This window comes from Pseudophryne corroboree, chromosome 11 (assembly GCF_028390025.1).
Source record: "Pseudophryne corroboree isolate aPseCor3 chromosome 11, aPseCor3.hap2, whole genome shotgun sequence".
Taxonomy (NCBI): domain Eukaryota; kingdom Metazoa; phylum Chordata; class Amphibia; order Anura; family Myobatrachidae; genus Pseudophryne; species Pseudophryne corroboree.
Window position 1 is genome coordinate 366,451,569 of NC_086454.1, and position 21,200 is coordinate 366,472,768.

The following is a 21,200-nucleotide window of genomic DNA, read 5'->3' on the forward strand; positions in this document are numbered from 1 at the left end:
GGGCAGAAGGCCCTCCAACATTTAGGATATTATTTCAATGGTAATTTTGAGATATTTTATTTTCATGTGCTGTCTGCTTTATGCTATGTGTGATAAATATTTTAACCGTTCTTCTCCCCGCCACCTTAGTTAGAGAGGGAGTTTTTCATCCAAGTTTAGATTTAATAGGCCTTCCTCTCAGTCAATAAAAGCCGACCCCTTTCACGCCACATCTGGTTGTCAGAGACTTTATTTATTTAGATAAGTGGGCTTGAATGATGTGCGGATGCATCTGGACGTGTGAAGTTTATGGTACCGAGTACAGGCGCTCTCTCCTGGCTCTTAGTTGAGCGCCTTCTGTCTGACTCCAAAAACTTAGTTAGGACAGTTCCACTCTGGTACTTGGTTCCGTGTCAGGAAGATCTGTGAACAGATTACCAGTTAATAACATAATAACAGGATATAACCTGGCAGGATATCACATGGCCGGATGCGTTCTATCAGTGTAGTGTATAGTGACACAGGATATCACATGGCGGGATGCGTTCTATCAGTGTAGTGTATAGTGACACAGGATACCACATGGCGGGATGCGTTCTATCAGTGTAGTGTATAGTGACACAGGATATCACATGGCGGGATGCGTTCTATCAGTGTAGTGTATAGTGACACAGGATATCACATGGCGGGATGCGTTCTATCAGTGTAGTGTATAGTGACACAGGATATCACATGGCGGGATGCGTTCTATCAGTGTAGCGTATAGTGACACAGGATATCACATGGCGGGATGCGTTCTATCAGTGTAGTGTATAGTGACACAGGATATCACATGGCGGGATGCGTTCTATCAGCGTAGTGTATAGTGACACAGGATATCACCTGGCGGAATGTGTTCTATCAGTGTAGCGTATAGTGACACAGGATATCACCTGGCGGGATGCGTTCTATCAGTGTAGTGTATAGTGACACAGGATATCACATGGCGGGATGCGTTCTATCGGTGTAGTGTATAGTGACACAGGATATCACATGGCGGGATGCGTTCTATCAGTGTAGTGTATAGTGACACAGGATATCACATGGCGGGATGCGTTCTATCAGTGTAGTGTATAGTGACACAGGATATCACATGGCGGGATCCAGTGTAGTGTATAGTGACACAGGATATCACATGGCGGGATGTGTTCTATCAGTGTAGTGTATAGTGACACAGGATATCACATGGCGGGATGTGTTCTATCAGTGTAGCGTATAGTGACACAGAATATCACATGGCGGGATGCGTTCTATCAGTGTAGCGTATAGTGACACAGGATATCACATGGCGGGATGCGTTCTATCAGTGTAGCGTATAGTGACACAGGATATCACATGGCGGGATGCGTTCTATCAGTGTAGTGTATAGACACAGGATATCGCATGGCGGGATGCGTTCTATCAGTGTAGTGTATAGTGACACAGGATATCACATGGCGGGATGCGTTCTATCGGTGTAGTGTATAGTGACACAGGATATCACATGGCGGGATGCGTTCTCTCAGTGTAGTGTATAGTGACACAGGATATCACATGGCGGGATGCGTTCTATCAGTGTAGTGTATAGTGACACAGGATATCACATGGCGGGATGCGTTCTCTATCAGTGTAGTGTATAGTGACACAGAATATCACATGGCGGGATGCGTTCTATCAGTGTAGTGTATAGTGACACAGGATATCACATGGCAGGATGCATTCTATCAGTGTAGTGTATAGTGACACAGGATATCACATGGCGGGATGCGTTCTATCAGTGTAGTGTATAGTGACACAGGATATCACATGGCGGGATGTGTTCTATCAGTGTAGCGTATAGTGACACAGGATATCACATGGCGGGATGCGTTCTATCAGTGTAGTGTATAGTGACACAGGATATCACATGGCGGGATGCGTTCTATCAGTGTAGTGTATAGTGACACAGGATATCACATGGCGGGATGCGTTCTCTATCAGTGTAGTGTATAGTGACACAGAATATCACATGGCGGGATGCGTTCTATCAGTGTAGTGTATAGTGACACAGGATATCACATGGCGGGATGCGTTCTATCAGTGTAGTGTATAGTGACAGGATATCACATGGCGGGATGCGTTCTATCAGTGTAGCGTATAGTGACACAGGATATCACATGGCGGGATGCGTTCTATCAGTGTAGCGTATAGTGACACAGGATATCACATGGCGGGATGCGTTCTATCAGTGTAGTATATAGTGACACAGGATATCACATGGCGGGATGCGTTCTATCAGTGTAGTGTATAGTGACACAGGATATCACATGGCGGGATGCGTTCTATCAGTGTAGTGTATAGTGACACAGGATATCACATGGCGGGATGCGTTCTATCAGTGTAGTGTATAGTGACACAGGATATCACATGGCGGGATGCGTTCTATCAGTGTAGTGTATAGTGACACAGGATATCACATGGCGGGATGTGTTCTATCAGTGTAGTGTATAGTGACACAGGATATCACATGGCGGGATGCGTTCTATCAGTGTAGTGTATAGTGACACAGGATATCACATGGCGGGATGCGTTCTCTATCAGTGTAGTGTATAGTGACACAGGATATCACATGGCGGGATGTGTTCTATCAGTGTAGCGTATAGTGACACAGGATATCACATGGCGGGATGCCTTCTATCAGTGTAGCGTATAGTGACACAGGATATCACATGGCGGGATGCGTTCTATCAGTGTAGCGTATAGTGACACAGGATATCACATGACGGGATGCGTTCTATCAGTGTAGCGTATAGTGACACAGGATATCACATGGCGGGATGCGTTCTATCAGTGTAGTGTATAGTGACACAGGATATCACATGGCGGGATGCGTTCTATATCAGTGTAGTGTATAGTGACACAGGATATCACATGGCGGGATGCGTTCTATCAGTGTAGTGTATAGTGACACAGAATATCACATGGCGGGATGCGTTCTCTATCAGTGTAGTGTATAGTGACACAGGATATCACATGGCGGGATGCGTTCTATCAGTGTAGTGTATAGTGACACAGAATATCACATGGCGGGATGCGTTCTCTATCAGTGTAGTGTATAGTGACACAGGATATCACATGGCGGGATGCGTTCTATCAGTGTAGTGTATAGTGACACAGGATATCACATGGCGGGATGCGTTCTATCAGTGTAGTGTATAGTGACACAGGATATCACATGGCGGGATGCGTTCTCTATCAGTGTAGTGTATAGTGACACAGGATATCACATGGCGGGATGCGTTCTATCCGTGTAGTGTATAGTGACACAGGATATCACATGGCGGGATGCGTTCTATCAGTGTAGTGTATAGTGACACAGGGTATCACATGGCGGGATGCGTTCTATCAGTGTAGTGTATAGTGACACAGGATATCACATGGCGGGATGCGTTCTATCAGTGTAGTGTATAGACACAGGATATCACATGGCGGGATGCGTTCTCTATCAGTGTAGTGTATAGTGACACAGGATATCACATGGCGGGATGCGTTCTATCAGTGTAGTGTATAGTGACACAGGATATCACATGGCGGGATGCGTTCTATATCAGTGTAGTGTATAGTGACACAGGATATCACATGGCGGGATGCGTTCTATCCGTGTAGTGTATAGTGACACAGGATATCACATGGCGGGATGTGTTCTATCAGTGTAGCGTATAGTGACACAGGATATCACATGGCGGGATGCCTTCTATCAGTGTAGCGTATAGTGACACAGGATATCACATGGCGGGATGCGTTCTATCAGTGTAGCGTATAGTGACACAGGATATCACATGACGGGATGCGTTCTATCAGTGTAGCGTATAGTGACACAGGATATCACATGGCGGGATGCGTTCTATCAGTGTAGTGTATAGTGACACAGGATATCACATGGCGGGATGCGTTCTATATCAGTGTAGTGTATAGTGACACAGGATATCACATGGCGGGATGCGTTCTATCAGTGTAGTGTATAGTGACACAGAATATCACATGGCGGGATGCGTTCTCTATCAGTGTAGTGTATAGTGACACAGGATATCACATGGCGGGATGCGTTCTATCAGTGTAGTGTATAGTGACACAGAATATCACATGGCGGGATGCGTTCTCTATCAGTGTAGTGTATAGTGACACAGGATATCACATGGCGGGATGCGTTCTATCAGTGTAGTGTATAGTGACACAGGATATCACATGGCGGGATGCGTTCTATCAGTGTAGTGTATAGTGACACAGGATATCACATGGCGGGATGCGTTCTCTATCAGTGTAGTGTATAGTGACACAGGATATCACATGGCGGGATGCGTTCTATCCGTGTAGTGTATAGTGACACAGGATATCACATGGCGGGATGCGTTCTATCAGTGTAGTGTATAGTGACACAGGGTATCACATGGCGGGATGCGTTCTATCAGTGTAGTGTATAGTGACACAGGATATCACATGGCGGGATGCGTTCTATCAGTGTAGTGTATAGACACAGGATATCACATGGCGGGATGCGTTCTCTATCAGTGTAGTGTATAGTGACACAGGATATCACATGGCGGGATGCGTTCTATCAGTGTAGTGTATAGTGACACAGGATATCACATGGCGGGATGCGTTCTATCAGTGTAGTGTATAGTGACACAGGATATCACATGGCGGGATGCGTTCTATCAGTGTAGTGTATAGTGACACAGGATCACATGGCGGGAAGCGTTCTCTATCAGTGTAGTGTATAGTGAAACAGGATATCACATGGCGGGATGCGTTCTATCAGTGTAGTGTATAGTGACACAGGATATCACATGGCGGAATGCGTTCTATCAGTGTAGTGTATAGTGACACAGGATATCACATGGCGGGATGCGTTCTCTATCAGTGTAGTGTATAGTGACACAGGATATCACATGGCGGGATGCGTTCTATCAGTGTAGTGTATAGTGACACAGGATATCACATGGCGGGATGCGTTCTATCAGTGTAGTGTATAGTGACACAGGATATCTCATGGCGGGATGCGTTCTATCAGTGTAGTGTATAGTGACACAGGATCACATGGCGGGAAGCGTTCTCTATCAGTGTAGTGTATAGTGACACAGGATATCACATGGCGGGATGCGTTCTATCAGTGTAGTGTATAGTGACACAGGATATCACATGGCGGGATGCGTTCTATCAGTGTAGTGTATAGTGACACAGGATATCACATGGCGGGATGCGTTCTCTATCAGTGTAGTGTATAGTGACACAGGATATCACATGGCGGGATGCGTTCTATCAGTGTAGTGTATAGTGACACAGGATATCACATGGCAGGATGCGTTCTATCAGTGTAGCGTATAGTGACACAGGATATCACATGGCGGGATGCATTCTCTATCAGTGTAGTGTATAGTGACACAGGATATCACATGGCGGGATGCGTTCTATCAGTGTAGTGTATAGTGACACAGGATATCACATGGCAGGATGCGTTCTATCAGTGTAGTGTATAGTGACATAGGATATCACATGGCGGGATGCGTTCTATCAGTGTAGTGTATAGTGACACAGGATATCACATGGCGGGATGCGTTCTATCAGTGTAGTGTATAGTGACACAGGATATCACATGGCGGGATGCGTTCTATCAGTGTAGTGTATAGTGACACAGGATATCACATGGCGGGATGCGTTCTATCAGTGTAGTGTATAGTGACACAGGATATCACATGGCGGGATGTGTTCTATCAGTGTAGTGTATAGTGACACAGGGTATCACATGGCGGGATGCGTTCTATCAGTGTAGTGTATAGACACAGGATATCACATGGCGGGATGCGTTCTCTAAGTGTAGCGTATAGTGACACAGGATATCACATGGCGGGATGCGTTCTATCAGTGTAGCGTATAGTGACACAGGATATCACATGGCGGGATGCGTTCTATCAGTGTAGCGTATAGTGACACAGGATATCACATGGCGGGATGCGTTCTATCAGTGTAGTGTATAGTGACACAGGATATCACATGGCGGGATGCGTTCTATCAGTGCAGTGTATAGTGACACAGGATATCACATGGCGGGATGCATTCTATCAGTGTAGTGTATAGTGACACAGGATATCACATGGCGGGATGCGTTCTATCGGTGTAGTGTATAGTGACACAGGATATCACATGGCGGGATGCATTCTATCAGTGTAGTGTATAGTGACACAGGATATCACATGGCGGGATGCGTTCTATCAGTGTAGTGTATAGTGACACAGGATATCACATGGCGGGATGCGTTCTATCAGTGTAGCGTATAGTGACACAGGATATCACATGGCGGGATGCGTTCTATCAGTGTAGCGTATAGTGACACAGGATATCACATGGCGGGATGCGTTCTCTCAGTGTAGCGTATAGTGACACAGGATATCACATGGCGGGATGCGCTCTATCAGTGTAGCGTATAGTGACACAGGATATCACATGGCGGGATGCGTTCTATCAGTGTAGTGTATAGTGACACAGGATATCACATGGCGGGATGCGTTCTATCAGTGTAGCGTATAGTGACACAGGATATCACATGGCGGGATGCGTTCTATCAGTGTAGTGTATAGTGACACAGGATATCACATGGCGGGATGCGTTCTCTATCAGTGTAGTGTATAGTGACACAGGATATCACATTGCGGGATGCGTTCTATCAGTGTAGCGTATAGTGACACAGGATATCACATTGCGGGATGCGTTCTATCAGTGTAGCGTATAGTGACACAGGATATCACATTGCGGGATGCGTTCTATCAGTGTAGCGTATAGTGACACAGGATATCACATTGCGGGATGCGTTCTATCAGTGTAGCGTATAGTGACACAGGATATCACATTGCGGGATGCGTTCTATCAGTGTAGCGTATAGTGACACAGGATATCACATTGCGGGATGCGTTCTATCAGTGTAGTGTATAGTGACACAGGATATCACATGGCGGGATGCGTTCTATCAGTGCAGTGTATAGTGACACAGGATATAACATGGCGGGATGCGTTCTATCAGTGCAGTGTATAGTGACACAGGATATCACATTGCGGGATGCGTTCTATCAGTGTAGTGTATAGTGACACAGGATATCACATGGCGGGATGCGTTCTCTATCAGTGTAGTGTATAGTGACACAGGATATCACATGGCGGGATGCGTTCTATCAGTGTAGTGTATAGTGACACAGGATATCACATGGCGGGATGCGTTCTATCGGTGTAGTGTATAGTGACACAGGATATCACATGGCGGGATGCGTTCTATCAGTGTAGTGTATAGTGACACAGGATATCACATGGCGGGATGCGTTCTATCAGTGTAGTGTATAGTGACACAGGATCACATGGCGGGAAGCGTTCTCTATCAGTGTAGTGTATAGTGACACAGGATATCACATGGCGGGATGCGTTCTATCAGTGTAGTGTATAGTGACACAGGATATCACATGGCGGGATGCGTTCTCTATCAGTGTAGTGTATAGTGACACAGGATATCACATGGCGGGATGCGTTCTATCAGTGTAGTGTATAGTGACACAGGATATCACATGGCGGGATGCGTTCTATCAGTGTAGCGTATAGTGACACAGGATATCACATGGCGGGATGCGTTCTATCAGTGTAGTGTATAGTGACACAGGATATCACATGGCGGGATGCGTTCTATCAGTGTAGTGTATAGTGACACAGGATATCACATGGCGGGATGCGTTCTCTCAGTGTAGTGTATAGTGACACAGGATATCACATGGCGGGATGCGTTCTCTATCAGTGTAGTGTATAGTGACACAGGATATCACATGGCGGGATGCGTTCTATCAGTGTAGTGTATAGTGACACAGGATATCACATGGCGGGATGCCTTCTATCAGTGTAGTGTATAGTGACACAGGATATCACATGGCGGGATGCGTTCTATCAGTGTAGTGTATAGTGACACAGGATATCACATGGCGGGATGCGTTCTATCAGTGTAGCGTATAGTGAGTGTGACACAGGATATCACATGGCGGGATGCGTTCTATCAGTGTAGCGTATAGTGACACAGGATATCACATGGCGGGATGCCTTCTATCAGTGTAGTGTATAGTGACACAGGATATCACATGGCGGGATGCGTTCTATCAGTGTAGTGTATAGTGACACAGGATATCACATGGCGGGATGCGTTCTATCAGTGTAGCGTATAGTGAGTGTGACACAGGATATCACATGGCGGGATGCGTTCTATCAGTGTAGCGTATAGTGACACAGGATATCACATGGCGGGATGCGCTCTATCAGTGTAGCGTATAGTGACACAGGATATCACATGGCGGGATGCGTTCTATCAGTGTAGTGTATAGTGACACAGGATATCACATGGCGGGATGCGTTCTATCAGTGTAGCGTATAGTGACACAGGATATCACATGGCGGGATGCGTTCTATCAGTGTAGTGTATAGTGACACAGGATATCACATGGCGGGATGCGTTCTATCAGTGTAGTGTATAGTGACACAGGATATCACATGGCGGGATCCAGTGTAGTGTATAGTGACACAGGATATCACATGGCGGGATGTGTTCTATCAGTGTAGTGTATAGTGACACAGGATATCACATGGCGGGATGTGTTCTATCAGTGTAGCGTATAGTGACACAGAATATCACATGGCGGGATGCGTTCTATCAGTGTAGCGTATAGTGACACAGGATATCACATGGCGGGATGCGTTCTATCAGTGTAGCGTATAGTGACACAGGATATCACATGGCGGGATGCGTTCTATCAGTGTAGTGTATAGACACAGGATATCGCATGGCGGGATGCGTTCTATCAGTGTAGTGTATAGTGACACAGGATATCACATGGCAGGATGCATTCTATCAGTGTAGTGTATAGTGACACAGGATATCACATGGCGGGATGCGTTCTATCAGTGTAGTGTATAGTGACACAGGATATCACATGGCGGGATGTGTTCTATCAGTGTAGCGTATAGTGACACAGGATATCACATGGCGGGATGCGTTCTATCAGTGTAGTGTATAGTGACACAGGATATCACATGGCGGGATGCGTTCTATCAGTGTAGTGTATAGTGACACAGGATATCACATGGCGGGATGCGTTCTATCAGTGTAGTGTATAGTGACACAGGATATCACATGGCGGGATGCGTTCTATCAGTGTAGTGTATAGTGACACAGGATATCACATGGCGGGATGTGTTCTATCAGTGTAGCGTATAGTGACACAGAATATCACATGGCGGGATGCGTTCTATCAGTGTAGCGTATAGTGACACAGGATATCACATGGCGGGATGCGTTCTATCAGTGTAGCGTATAGTGACACAGGATATCACATGGCGGGATGCGTTCTATCAGTGTAGTGTATAGACACAGGATATCGCATGGCGGGATGCGTTCTATCAGTGTAGTGTATAGTGACACAGGATATCACATGGCGGGATGCGTTCTATCGGTGTAGTGTATAGTGACACAGGATATCACATGGCGGGATGCGTTCTCTCAGTGTAGTGTATAGTGACACAGGATATCACATGGCGGGATGCGTTCTATCAGTGTAGTGTATAGTGACACAGGATATCACATGGCGGGATGCGTTCTCTATCAGTGTAGTGTATAGTGACACAGAATATCACATGGCGGGATGCGTTCTATCAGTGTAGTGTATAGTGACACAGGATATCACATGGCAGGATGCATTCTATCAGTGTAGTGTATAGTGACACAGGATATCACATGGCGGGATGCGTTCTATCAGTGTAGTGTATAGTGACACAGGATATCACATGGCGGGATGTGTTCTATCAGTGTAGCGTATAGTGACACAGGATATCACATGGCGGGATGCGTTCTATCAGTGTAGTGTATAGTGACACAGGATATCACATGGCGGGATGCGTTCTATCAGTGTAGTGTATAGTGACACAGGATATCACATGGCGGGATGCGTTCTATCAGTGTAGTGTATAGTGACACAGGATATCACATGGCGGGATGCGTTCTATCAGTGTAGTGTATAGTGACACAGGATATCACATGGCGGGATCCAGTGTAGTGTATAGTGACACAGGATATCACATGGCGGGATGTGTTCTATCAGTGTAGTGTATAGTGACACAGGATATCACATGGCGGGATGTGTTCTATCAGTGTAGCGTATAGTGACACAGAATATCACATGGCGGGATGCGTTCTATCAGTGTAGCGTATAGTGACACAGGATATCACATGGCGGGATGCGTTCTATCAGTGTAGCGTATAGTGACACAGGATATCACATGGCGGGATGCGTTCTATCAGTGTAGTGTATAGACACAGGATATCGCATGGCGGGATGCGTTCTATCAGTGTAGTGTATAGTGACACAGGATATCACATGGCGGGATGCGTTCTATCGGTGTAGTGTATAGTGACACAGGATATCACATGGCGGGATGCGTTCTCTCAGTGTAGTGTATAGTGACACAGGATATCACATGGCGGGATGCGTTCTATCAGTGTAGTGTATAGTGACACAGGATATCACATGGCGGGATGCGTTCTCTATCAGTGTAGTGTATAGTGACACAGAATATCACATGGCGGGATGCGTTCTATCAGTGTAGTGTATAGTGACACAGGATATCACATGGCAGGATGCATTCTATCAGTGTAGTGTATAGTGACACAGGATATCACATGGCGGGATGCGTTCTATCAGTGTAGTGTATAGTGACACAGGATATCACATGGCGGGATGTGTTCTATCAGTGTAGCGTATAGTGACACAGGATATCACATGGCGGGATGCGTTCTATCAGTGTAGTGTATAGTGACACAGGATATCACATGGCGGGATGCGTTCTATCAGTGTAGTGTATAGTGACACAGGATATCACATGGCGGGATGCGTTCTCTATCAGTGTAGTGTATAGTGACACAGAATATCACATGGCGGGATGCGTTCTATCAGTGTAGTGTATAGTGACACAGGATATCACATGGCGGGATGCGTTCTATCAGTGTAGTGTATAGTGACAGGATATCACATGGCGGGATGCGTTCTATCAGTGTAGCGTATAGTGACACAGGATATCACATGGCGGGATGCGTTCTATCAGTGTAGCGTATAGTGACACAGGATATCACATGGCGGGATGCGTTCTATCAGTGTAGTATATAGTGACACAGGATATCACATGGCGGGATGCGTTCTATCAGTGTAGTGTATAGTGACACAGGATATCACATGGCGGGATGCGTTCTATCAGTGTAGTGTATAGTGACACAGGATATCACATGGCGGGATGCGTTCTATCAGTGTAGTGTATAGTGACACAGGATATCACATGGCGGGATGCGTTCTATCAGTGTAGTGTATAGTGACACAGGATATCACATGGCGGGATGTGTTCTATCAGTGTAGTGTATAGTGACACAGGATATCACATGGCGGGATGCGTTCTATCAGTGTAGTGTATAGTGACACAGGATATCACATGGCGGGATGCGTTCTCTATCAGTGTAGTGTATAGTGACACAGGATATCACATGGCGGGATGTGTTCTATCAGTGTAGCGTATAGTGACACAGGATATCACATGGCGGGATGCCTTCTATCAGTGTAGCGTATAGTGACACAGGATATCACATGGCGGGATGCGTTCTATCAGTGTAGCGTATAGTGACACAGGATATCACATGACGGGATGCGTTCTATCAGTGTAGCGTATAGTGACACAGGATATCACATGGCGGGATGCGTTCTATCAGTGTAGTGTATAGTGACACAGGATATCACATGGCGGGATGCGTTCTATATCAGTGTAGTGTATAGTGACACAGGATATCACATGGCGGGATGCGTTCTATCAGTGTAGTGTATAGTGACACAGAATATCACATGGCGGGATGCGTTCTCTATCAGTGTAGTGTATAGTGACACAGGATATCACATGGCGGGATGCGTTCTATCAGTGTAGTGTATAGTGACACAGAATATCACATGGCGGGATGCGTTCTCTATCAGTGTAGTGTATAGTGACACAGGATATCACATGGCGGGATGCGTTCTATCAGTGTAGTGTATAGTGACACAGGATATCACATGGCGGGATGCGTTCTATCAGTGTAGTGTATAGTGACACAGGATATCACATGGCGGGATGCGTTCTCTATCAGTGTAGTGTATAGTGACACAGGATATCACATGGCGGGATGCGTTCTATCCGTGTAGTGTATAGTGACACAGGATATCACATGGCGGGATGCGTTCTATCAGTGTAGTGTATAGTGACACAGGGTATCACATGGCGGGATGCGTTCTATCAGTGTAGTGTATAGTGACACAGGATATCACATGGCGGGATGCGTTCTATCAGTGTAGTGTATAGACACAGGATATCACATGGCGGGATGCGTTCTCTATCAGTGTAGTGTATAGTGACACAGGATATCACATGGCGGGATGCGTTCTATCAGTGTAGTGTATAGTGACACAGGATATCACATGGCGGGATGCGTTCTATCAGTGTAGTGTATAGTGACACAGGATATCACATGGCGGGATGCGTTCTATCAGTGTAGTGTATAGTGACACAGGATCACATGGCGGGAAGCGTTCTCTATCAGTGTAGTGTATAGTGAAACAGGATATCACATGGCGGGATGCGTTCTATCAGTGTAGTGTATAGTGACACAGGATATCACATGGCGGAATGCGTTCTATCAGTGTAGTGTATAGTGACACAGGATATCACATGGCGGGATGCGTTCTCTATCAGTGTAGTGTATAGTGACACAGGATATCACATGGCGGGATGCGTTCTATCAGTGTAGTGTATAGTGACACAGGATATCACATGGCGGGATGCGTTCTATCAGTGTAGTGTATAGTGACACAGGATATCTCATGGCGGGATGCGTTCTATCAGTGTAGTGTATAGTGACACAGGATCACATGGCGGGAAGCGTTCTCTATCAGTGTAGTGTATAGTGACACAGGATATCACATGGCGGGATGCGTTCTATCAGTGTAGTGTATAGTGACACAGGATATCACATGGCGGGATGCGTTCTATCAGTGTAGTGTATAGTGACACAGGATATCACATGGCGGGATGCGTTCTCTATCAGTGTAGTGTATAGTGACACAGGATATCACATGGCGGGATGCGTTCTATCAGTGTAGTGTATAGTGACACAGGATATCACATGGCAGGATGCGTTCTATCAGTGTAGCGTATAGTGACACAGGATATCACATGGCGGGATGCATTCTCTATCAGTGTAGTGTATAGTGACACAGGATATCACATGGCGGGATGCGTTCTATCAGTGTAGTGTATAGTGACACAGGATATCACATGGCAGGATGCGTTCTATCAGTGTAGTGTATAGTGACACAGGATATCACATGGCGGGATGCGTTCTATCAGTGTAGTGTATAGTGACACAGGATATCACATGGCGGGATGCGTTCTATCAGTGTAGTGTATAGTGACACAGGATATCACATGGCGGGATGTGTTCTATCAGTGTAGTGTATAGTGACACAGGGTATCACATGGCGGGATGCGTTCTATCAGTGTAGTGTATAGACACAGGATATCACATGGCGGGATGCGTTCTCTAAGTGTAGCGTATAGTGACACAGGATATCACATGGCGGGATGCGTTCTATCAGTGTAGCGTATAGTGACACAGGATATCACATGGCGGGATGCGTTCTATCAGTGTAGCGTATAGTGACACAGGATATCACATGGCGGGATGCGTTCTATCAGTGTAGTGTATAGTGACACAGGATATCACATGGCGGGATGCGTTCTATCAGTGCAGTGTATAGTGACACAGGATATCACATGGCGGGATGCATTCTATCAGTGCGGTGTATAGTGACACAGGATATCACATGGCGGGATGCGTTCTATCGGTGTAGTGTATAGTGACACAGGATATCACATGGCGGGATGCATTCTATCAGTGTAGTGTATAGTGACACAGGATATCACATGGCGGGATGCGTTCTATCAGTGTAGTGTATAGTGACACAGGATATCACATGGCGGGATGCGTTCTATCAGTGTAGCGTATAGTGACACAGGATATCACATGGCGGGATGCGTTCTATCAGTGTAGCGTATAGTGACACAGGATATCACATGGCGGGATGCGTTCTCTCAGTGTAGCGTATAGTGACACAGGATATCACATGGCGGGATGCGCTCTATCAGTGTAGCGTATAGTGACACAGGATATCACATGGCGGGATGCGTTCTATCAGTGTAGTGTATAGTGACACAGGATATCACATGGCGGGATGCGTTCTATCAGTGTAGCGTATAGTGACACAGGATATCACATGGCGGGATGCGTTCTATCAGTGTAGTGTATAGTGACACAGGATATCACATGGCGGGATGCGTTCTCTATCAGTGTAGTGTATAGTGACACAGGATATCACATTGCGGGATGCGTTCTATCAGTGTAGCGTATAGTGACACAGGATATCACATTGCGGGATGCGTTCTATCAGTGTAGCGTATAGTGACACAGGATATCACATTGCGGGATGCGTTCTATCAGTGTAGTGTATAGTGACACAGGATATCACATGGCGGGATGCGTTCTATCAGTGCAGTGTATAGTGACACAGGATATAACATGGCGGGATGCGTTCTATCAGTGCAGTGTATAGTGACACAGGATATCACATTGCGGGATGCGTTCTATCAGTGTAGTGTATAGTGACACAGGATATCACATGGCGGGATGCGTTCTCTATCAGTGTAGTGTATAGTGACACAGGATATCACATGGCGGGATGCGTTCTATCAGTGTAGTGTATAGTGACACAGGATATCACATGGCGGGATGCGTTCTATCGGTGTAGTGTATAGTGACACAGGATATCACATGGCGGGATGCGTTCTATCAGTGTAGTGTATAGTGACACAGGATATCACATGGCGGGATGCGTTCTATCAGTGTAGTGTATAGTGACACAGGATCACATGGCGGGAAGCGTTCTCTATCAGTGTAGTGTATAGTGACACAGGATATCACATGGCGGGATGCGTTCTATCAGTGTAGTGTATAGTGACACAGGATATCACATGGCGGGATGCGTTCTCTATCAGTGTAGTGTATAGTGACACAGGATATCACATGGCGGGATGCGTTCTATCAGTGTAGTGTATAGTGACACAGGATATCACATGGCGGGATGCGTTCTATCAGTGTAGCGTATAGTGACACAGGATATCACATGGCGGGATGCGTTCTATCAGTGTAGTGTATAGTGACACAGGATATCACATGGCGGGATGCGTTCTATCAGTGTAGTGTATAGTGACACAGGATATCACATGGCGGGATGCGTTCTCTCAGTGTAGTGTATAGTGACACAGGATATCACATGGCGGGATGCGTTCTCTATCAGTGTAGTGTATAGTGACACAGGATATCACATGGCGGGATGCGTTCTATCAGTGTAGTGTATAGTGACACAGGATATCACATGGCGGGATGCCTTCTATCAGTGTAGTGTATAGTGACACAGGATATCACATGGCGGGATGCGTTCTATCAGTGTAGTGTATAGTGACACAGGATATCACATGGCGGGATGCGTTCTATCAGTGTAGCGTATAGTGAGTGTGACACAGGATATCACATGGCGGGATGCGTTCTATCAGTGTAGCGTATAGTGACACAGGATATCACATGGCGGGATGCCTTCTATCAGTGTAGTGTATAGTGACACAGGATATCACATGGCGGGATGCGTTCTATCAGTGTAGTGTATAGTGACACAGGATATCACATGGCGGGATGCGTTCTATCAGTGTAGCGTATAGTGAGTGTGACACAGGATATCACATGGCGGGATGCGTTCTATCAGTGTAGCGTATAGTGACACAGGATATCACATGGCGGGATGCGCTCTATCAGTGTAGCGTATAGTGACACAGGATATCACATGGCGGGATGCGTTCTATCAGTGTAGTGTATAGTGACACAGGATATCACATGGCGGGATGCGTTCTATCAGTGTAGCGTATAGTGACACAGGATATCACATGGCGGGATGCGTTCTATCAGTGTAGTGTATAGTGACACAGGATATCACATGGCGGGATGCGTTCTCTATCAGTGTAGCGTATAGTGACACAGGATATCACATGGCGGGATGCGTTCTATCGGTGTAGTGTATAGTGACACAGGATATCACATAGCGGGATGCGTTCTATCAGTGTAGTGTATAGTGACACAGAATATCACATGGCGGGATGCGTTCTATCAGTGTAGTGTATAGTGACACAGGATATCACATGGCGGGATGCGTTCTATCAGTGTAGTGTATAGTGACACAGGATATCACATGGTGGGATGGGTTCTATCGGTGTAGTGTATAGTGACATAGGATATCACATGGCGGGATGCCTTCTATCAGTGTAGTGTATAGTGACACAGGATATCACATGGCGGGATGTGTTCTATCAGTGTAGTGTATAGTGACACAAGATATCACATGGCGGGATGCCTTCTATCAGTGTAGTGTATACAGGGCCGGCAACAGAAATCTTGGGGCCCGGTACACTGATATCCCTGTGGGCCCCCCCGATATACAAATATAGGGGCGTGACCACAGAGCTCCTTTTACACATTACGTCAGGCAGAGTCTCCCTTTTTACACATTACAGCAGCAGAGTCCCATTTTTTACACATTATGGCAGCAGAATCCCCTTTTTTACACATTACGTCAGGCAGAGTCTCCCTTTTTTACACATTAGGCAGGCAGAGTCCCCCATTTTTACACATTATGGCAGGCAGTCCCCATTTTTACACATTATGGGAGGGGGAGAGAGTTATACTCACCTGTAACGAGCCAGCATGCCCCACCATAATGGCCATCCCTACCTTTTCTCGCCCTGCAATCTACGCTCTTACCTACAGTAATACCAGGTTTACAGGGCAGATGTAATGCATGCACATGCATCCATGATATGTGCCTGCACGCAGCCCATCCCAAACCCAAAGCCCCAAACTCCTGCTGGAGAGCCGAGTGCACCTGCAATGCAGACACTTGACTTACCAGACACAGCCGCCAGCGCCGTGAATCAACGAGGCTCAGCCTCCGAGTGACCAGCTTGATGCACCCCGCCGCAACAAGCTGCCAGCAGTCCCGCAATCCTGCTCCTGCCTGCCTGCTCACGCTCCTCACAGCAGAGACAGGGCGGGCGGGGATGACTGGGAGAGGAGGGGAGGTCCGGAGGTAGCGTTGTGTGACAGCTGACCTGGGGCTGGGCTTGGGGATGCTAAGTGGTGACCACAGATCATGGGGGTGGAGGAGATGAAAAAAAAGGTCAGTTATTGATTACTTTTAACTGCACAGCAGGCGGCCCGCAGCGGGCGCGATGCCGCAATATATATAATTATTTAGATCTGTTACATGCTGCCGCCGCTCAGGGGCGGATCCAGAAGAAAATGATAGGGGGGGCACCATGGAAGGGGCAAGTACATTTGCGTGCGGCTTCGGTGCATGGTGCAGTGCGCAGGGGCAGCGTGTGAAGGTCAAGGTGCAGGGGGAAATGTGTGTGGTGCTGGGTACAGGGGGCAGTGTGTGAGGGGCAGCGTAATAATGCCCACAGTAGTAGCACCCCGTAATACACAATGCCCACCACAGTAGCGCTTCTTATACAATGCCCACAGTTGTAGCGCTCATTATGCAATGTCCATTGTACTGGTAGTGCCCCTTATACAGACCCCATAGTAGTGGTGCCCCTTATGCAATGCCCGTATTGCCCCCAGTAGTAATGTTGCCTGTAGTAATACCCCCAGTCATTTAGCACCCTAGTAGTTATGCCCCTGCAGTTATGACCCCAGTAGTTTACCCCCCCTTTAGTTTAGCCTCCCAGTAGTAATGCCCCCAGTAGTTTGCCTGCTTGTAGTTTAGCCACCAATAGTAATGCCCCCCTGTAGTTTGCACCATTGTAGTTATGCCCCCCTTGTAGTTTAGCCCCCAGTAGTAATGCCCCCAGTAGTTTGGCCCCTGTAGTTATCGCCCAGTAGTTTGGCCTCCCTGTAGTTTAGCCCCCAAGTAGTAATGCCCCTGTAGTTACGCCACCAGTAGTAATGCCCCTGTAGTTACGCCGCCAGTAGTAATGCCCTCCTGCAGTATGCCCCCAGTAGTTAGCCCTTTGTAGTTTGCCCCCTTGTAGCTTACCCCCAGTGGTTTGCCCCCTTGTAGTTGGCCCCAGTAATAATGTCCCCCAGTAGTTTGCCCCCAGTAATAATGTCCCCCAGCAGTTTGCCCCCAGTAGATGCCCCCAGTAAAAATATCCCCCAGTAATAATGCCCCCAGTAGTAATGCCCCAATAGATGACTCCCCCCCAGTAGTAATGCCCCCCAGTAATAATGCCCCCAGTAATAATGCCCCAATAGATGACTCCCCCCCAGTAGTAATGCCCCCAGTAGTAATGCCCCAATAGATGACTCCCCCCCAGTGGTAATGCCCCCCAGTAATAATGCTCCCAGTAGTAATGCCCCAATAGATGACTCCCCCCCCAGTAGTAATGCCCCCCAGTAATAATGCCCCCAGTAATAATGCCCCAATAGATGACTCCCACCCAGTAGTAATGCCCCCAGTAGTAATGCCCCAATAGATGACTCCCCCCCAGTGGTAATGTCCCCCAGTAATAATGCCCCCAGTAGTAATGCCCCAATAGATGACTCCCCCCAGTAGTAATGCACCCCAGTAGTAATGCCCCCCCCAGCAGTAATGCCCCTTGCTGCTGCCCCCTCGTCAGTAGTAATGTCCCCCGTAAATTGCCCCCAGTAGGTGCCCCCGCTGCACTAAGAAAGATAAAAAAAAAGGACATACTTACCGATCCCCGTTCCCGCTTCCAGACATCCTCCTGGCGTCCTCTCCTCAGTACTATGAGAGAGACGTCATGACTGACGTCTCTCCCATAGCGCACGCAGCACACAGTGACGGCGCCGGAGGCCGGAGCTCAGTACTGAGCTCCTGCCTCCGGCTGCCGCTGTGCAGGGAGACGGGCGCCCGCTGGTAACACAATCTCAGCGGGCGCCCGTCATTTTCCTGTGCGGCGGCGCGGGGACGGACGACGGAGGGAGAACGGACAGGGGGGCCACTGCTGCCGCTGGACCTTGGGGCCCCTCACAACGTCGGGGCCCGGGACGGCTGTCCCCTTTGACCCCCCCTGTCGCCGGGCCTGAGTGTATAGTGACACAGGATATCACATGGCGGGATGCGTTCTATCAGTGTAGCGTATAGTGACACAGGATATCACATGGCGGGATGCGTTCTATCAGTGTAGCGTATAGTGACACAGGATATCACATGGCGGGATGCGTTCTATCAGTGTAGTGTATAGTGACACAGGATATCACATAGCGGGATGCGTTCTATCAGTGTAGTGTATAGTGACACAGGATATTACATGGCGGGATGCGTTCTATCGGTGTAGCGTATAGTGACACAGGATATCACATGGCGGGATGCGTTCTATCGGTGTAGTGTATAGTGACACAGGATATCACATGGCGGGATGCGTTCTATCAGTGTAGTGTATAGTGACACAGGATATCACATGGCGGGATGCGTTCTCTATCAGTGTAGTGTATAGTGACACAGGATATCACATGGCGGGATGCGTTCTATCAGTGTAGTGTATAGTGACACAGGATATCACATGGCGGGATGCGTTCTATCAGTGTAGTGTATAGTGACACAGGATATCACATGGCGGGATGCGTTCTATAAGTGTAGTGTATAGTGACACAGGATATCACATGGCGGGATGTGTTCTATCAGTGTAGCGTATAGTGACACAGGATATCACATGGCGGGATGCGTTCTATCAGTGTAGCGTATAGTGACACAGGATATCACATGGAGGGATACGTTCTATCGGTGTAGTGTATAGTGACACAGGATATCACATGGCGGGATGCGTTCTATCAGTGTAGTGTATAGTGACACAGGATATCACATGGCGGGATGCGTTCTATCAGTGTAGCGTATAGTGACACAGGATATCACATGGAGGGATACGTTCTATCGGTGTAGTGTATAGTGACACAGGATATCACATGGCGGGATGCGTTCTATCGGTGTAGCGTATAGTGACACAGGATATCACATGGCGGGATGCGTTCTATCGGTGTAGTGTATAGTGACACAGGATATCACATGGCGGGATGCGTTCTATCAGTGTAGTGTATAGTGACACAGGATATCACATGGCGGGATGCGTTCTCTATCAGTGTAGTGTATAGTGACACAGGATATCACATGGCGGGATGCGTTCTATCAGTGTAGCATATAGTGACACAGGATATCACATGGAGGGATACGTTCTATCGGTGTAGTGTATAGTGACACAGGATATCACATGGCGGGATGTGTTCTATCAGTGTAGTGTATAGTGACACAGGATATCATATGGCGGGATACGTTCTATCAGTGTAGTGTATAGTGACACAGGATATCACATGGCGGGATGCGTTCTCTATCAGTGTAGTGTATAGTGACACAGGATAACACATGGCGGGATGCGTTCTATCAGTGTAGTGTATAGTGACACAGGATATCACATGGCGGGATGCGTTCTATCGGTGTAGTGTATAGTGACACAGGATATCACATGGCGGGATGCGTTCTATCGGTGTAGTGTATAGTGACACAGGATATCACATGGCGGGCTGCGTTCTATCAGTGTAGTGTATAGTGACACAGGATATCACATGGCGGGATGCGTTCTATCAGTGTAGTGTATAGTGACACAGGATATCACATGGCAGGATGCGTTCTATCAGTGTAGTGTATAGTGACACAGGATATCACATGGCGGGATGCCTTCTATCAGTGTAGTGTATAGTGACACAGGATATCACATGGCCGGATGCGTTCTATCAGTGTAGTGTATAGTGACACAGGATATCACATGGCAGGATGCGTTCTATCAGTGTAGTGTATAGTGACACAGGATATCACATGGCGGGATGCGTTCTATCAGTGTAGTGTATAGTGACACAGGATATCACATGGCGGGATGCGTTCTATCAGTGTAGTGTATAGTGACACAGGATATCACATGGTGGGATGCGTTCTATCAGTGTAGTGTATAGTGACACAGGATAT

General features: G+C 47.2%; 1 protein-coding gene across 1 annotated transcript in view; it reads right to left on the reverse strand.

Annotated features, from left to right (window-relative positions):
- Positions 1-219: 219 nt before the first annotated feature.
- Positions 220-21,200, reverse strand: part of LOC134969848 (uncharacterized) — a 79,650-nt gene continuing 58,669 nt past the window's right edge. Inside the window, exon 3 of the mRNA XM_063946053.1 lies at positions 220-402. Coding sequence (XP_063802123.1) covers positions 359-402 — 44 coding nt within the window. The 3' untranslated portion in view covers positions 220-358. The remainder of the gene's footprint in view (positions 403-21,200) is intronic.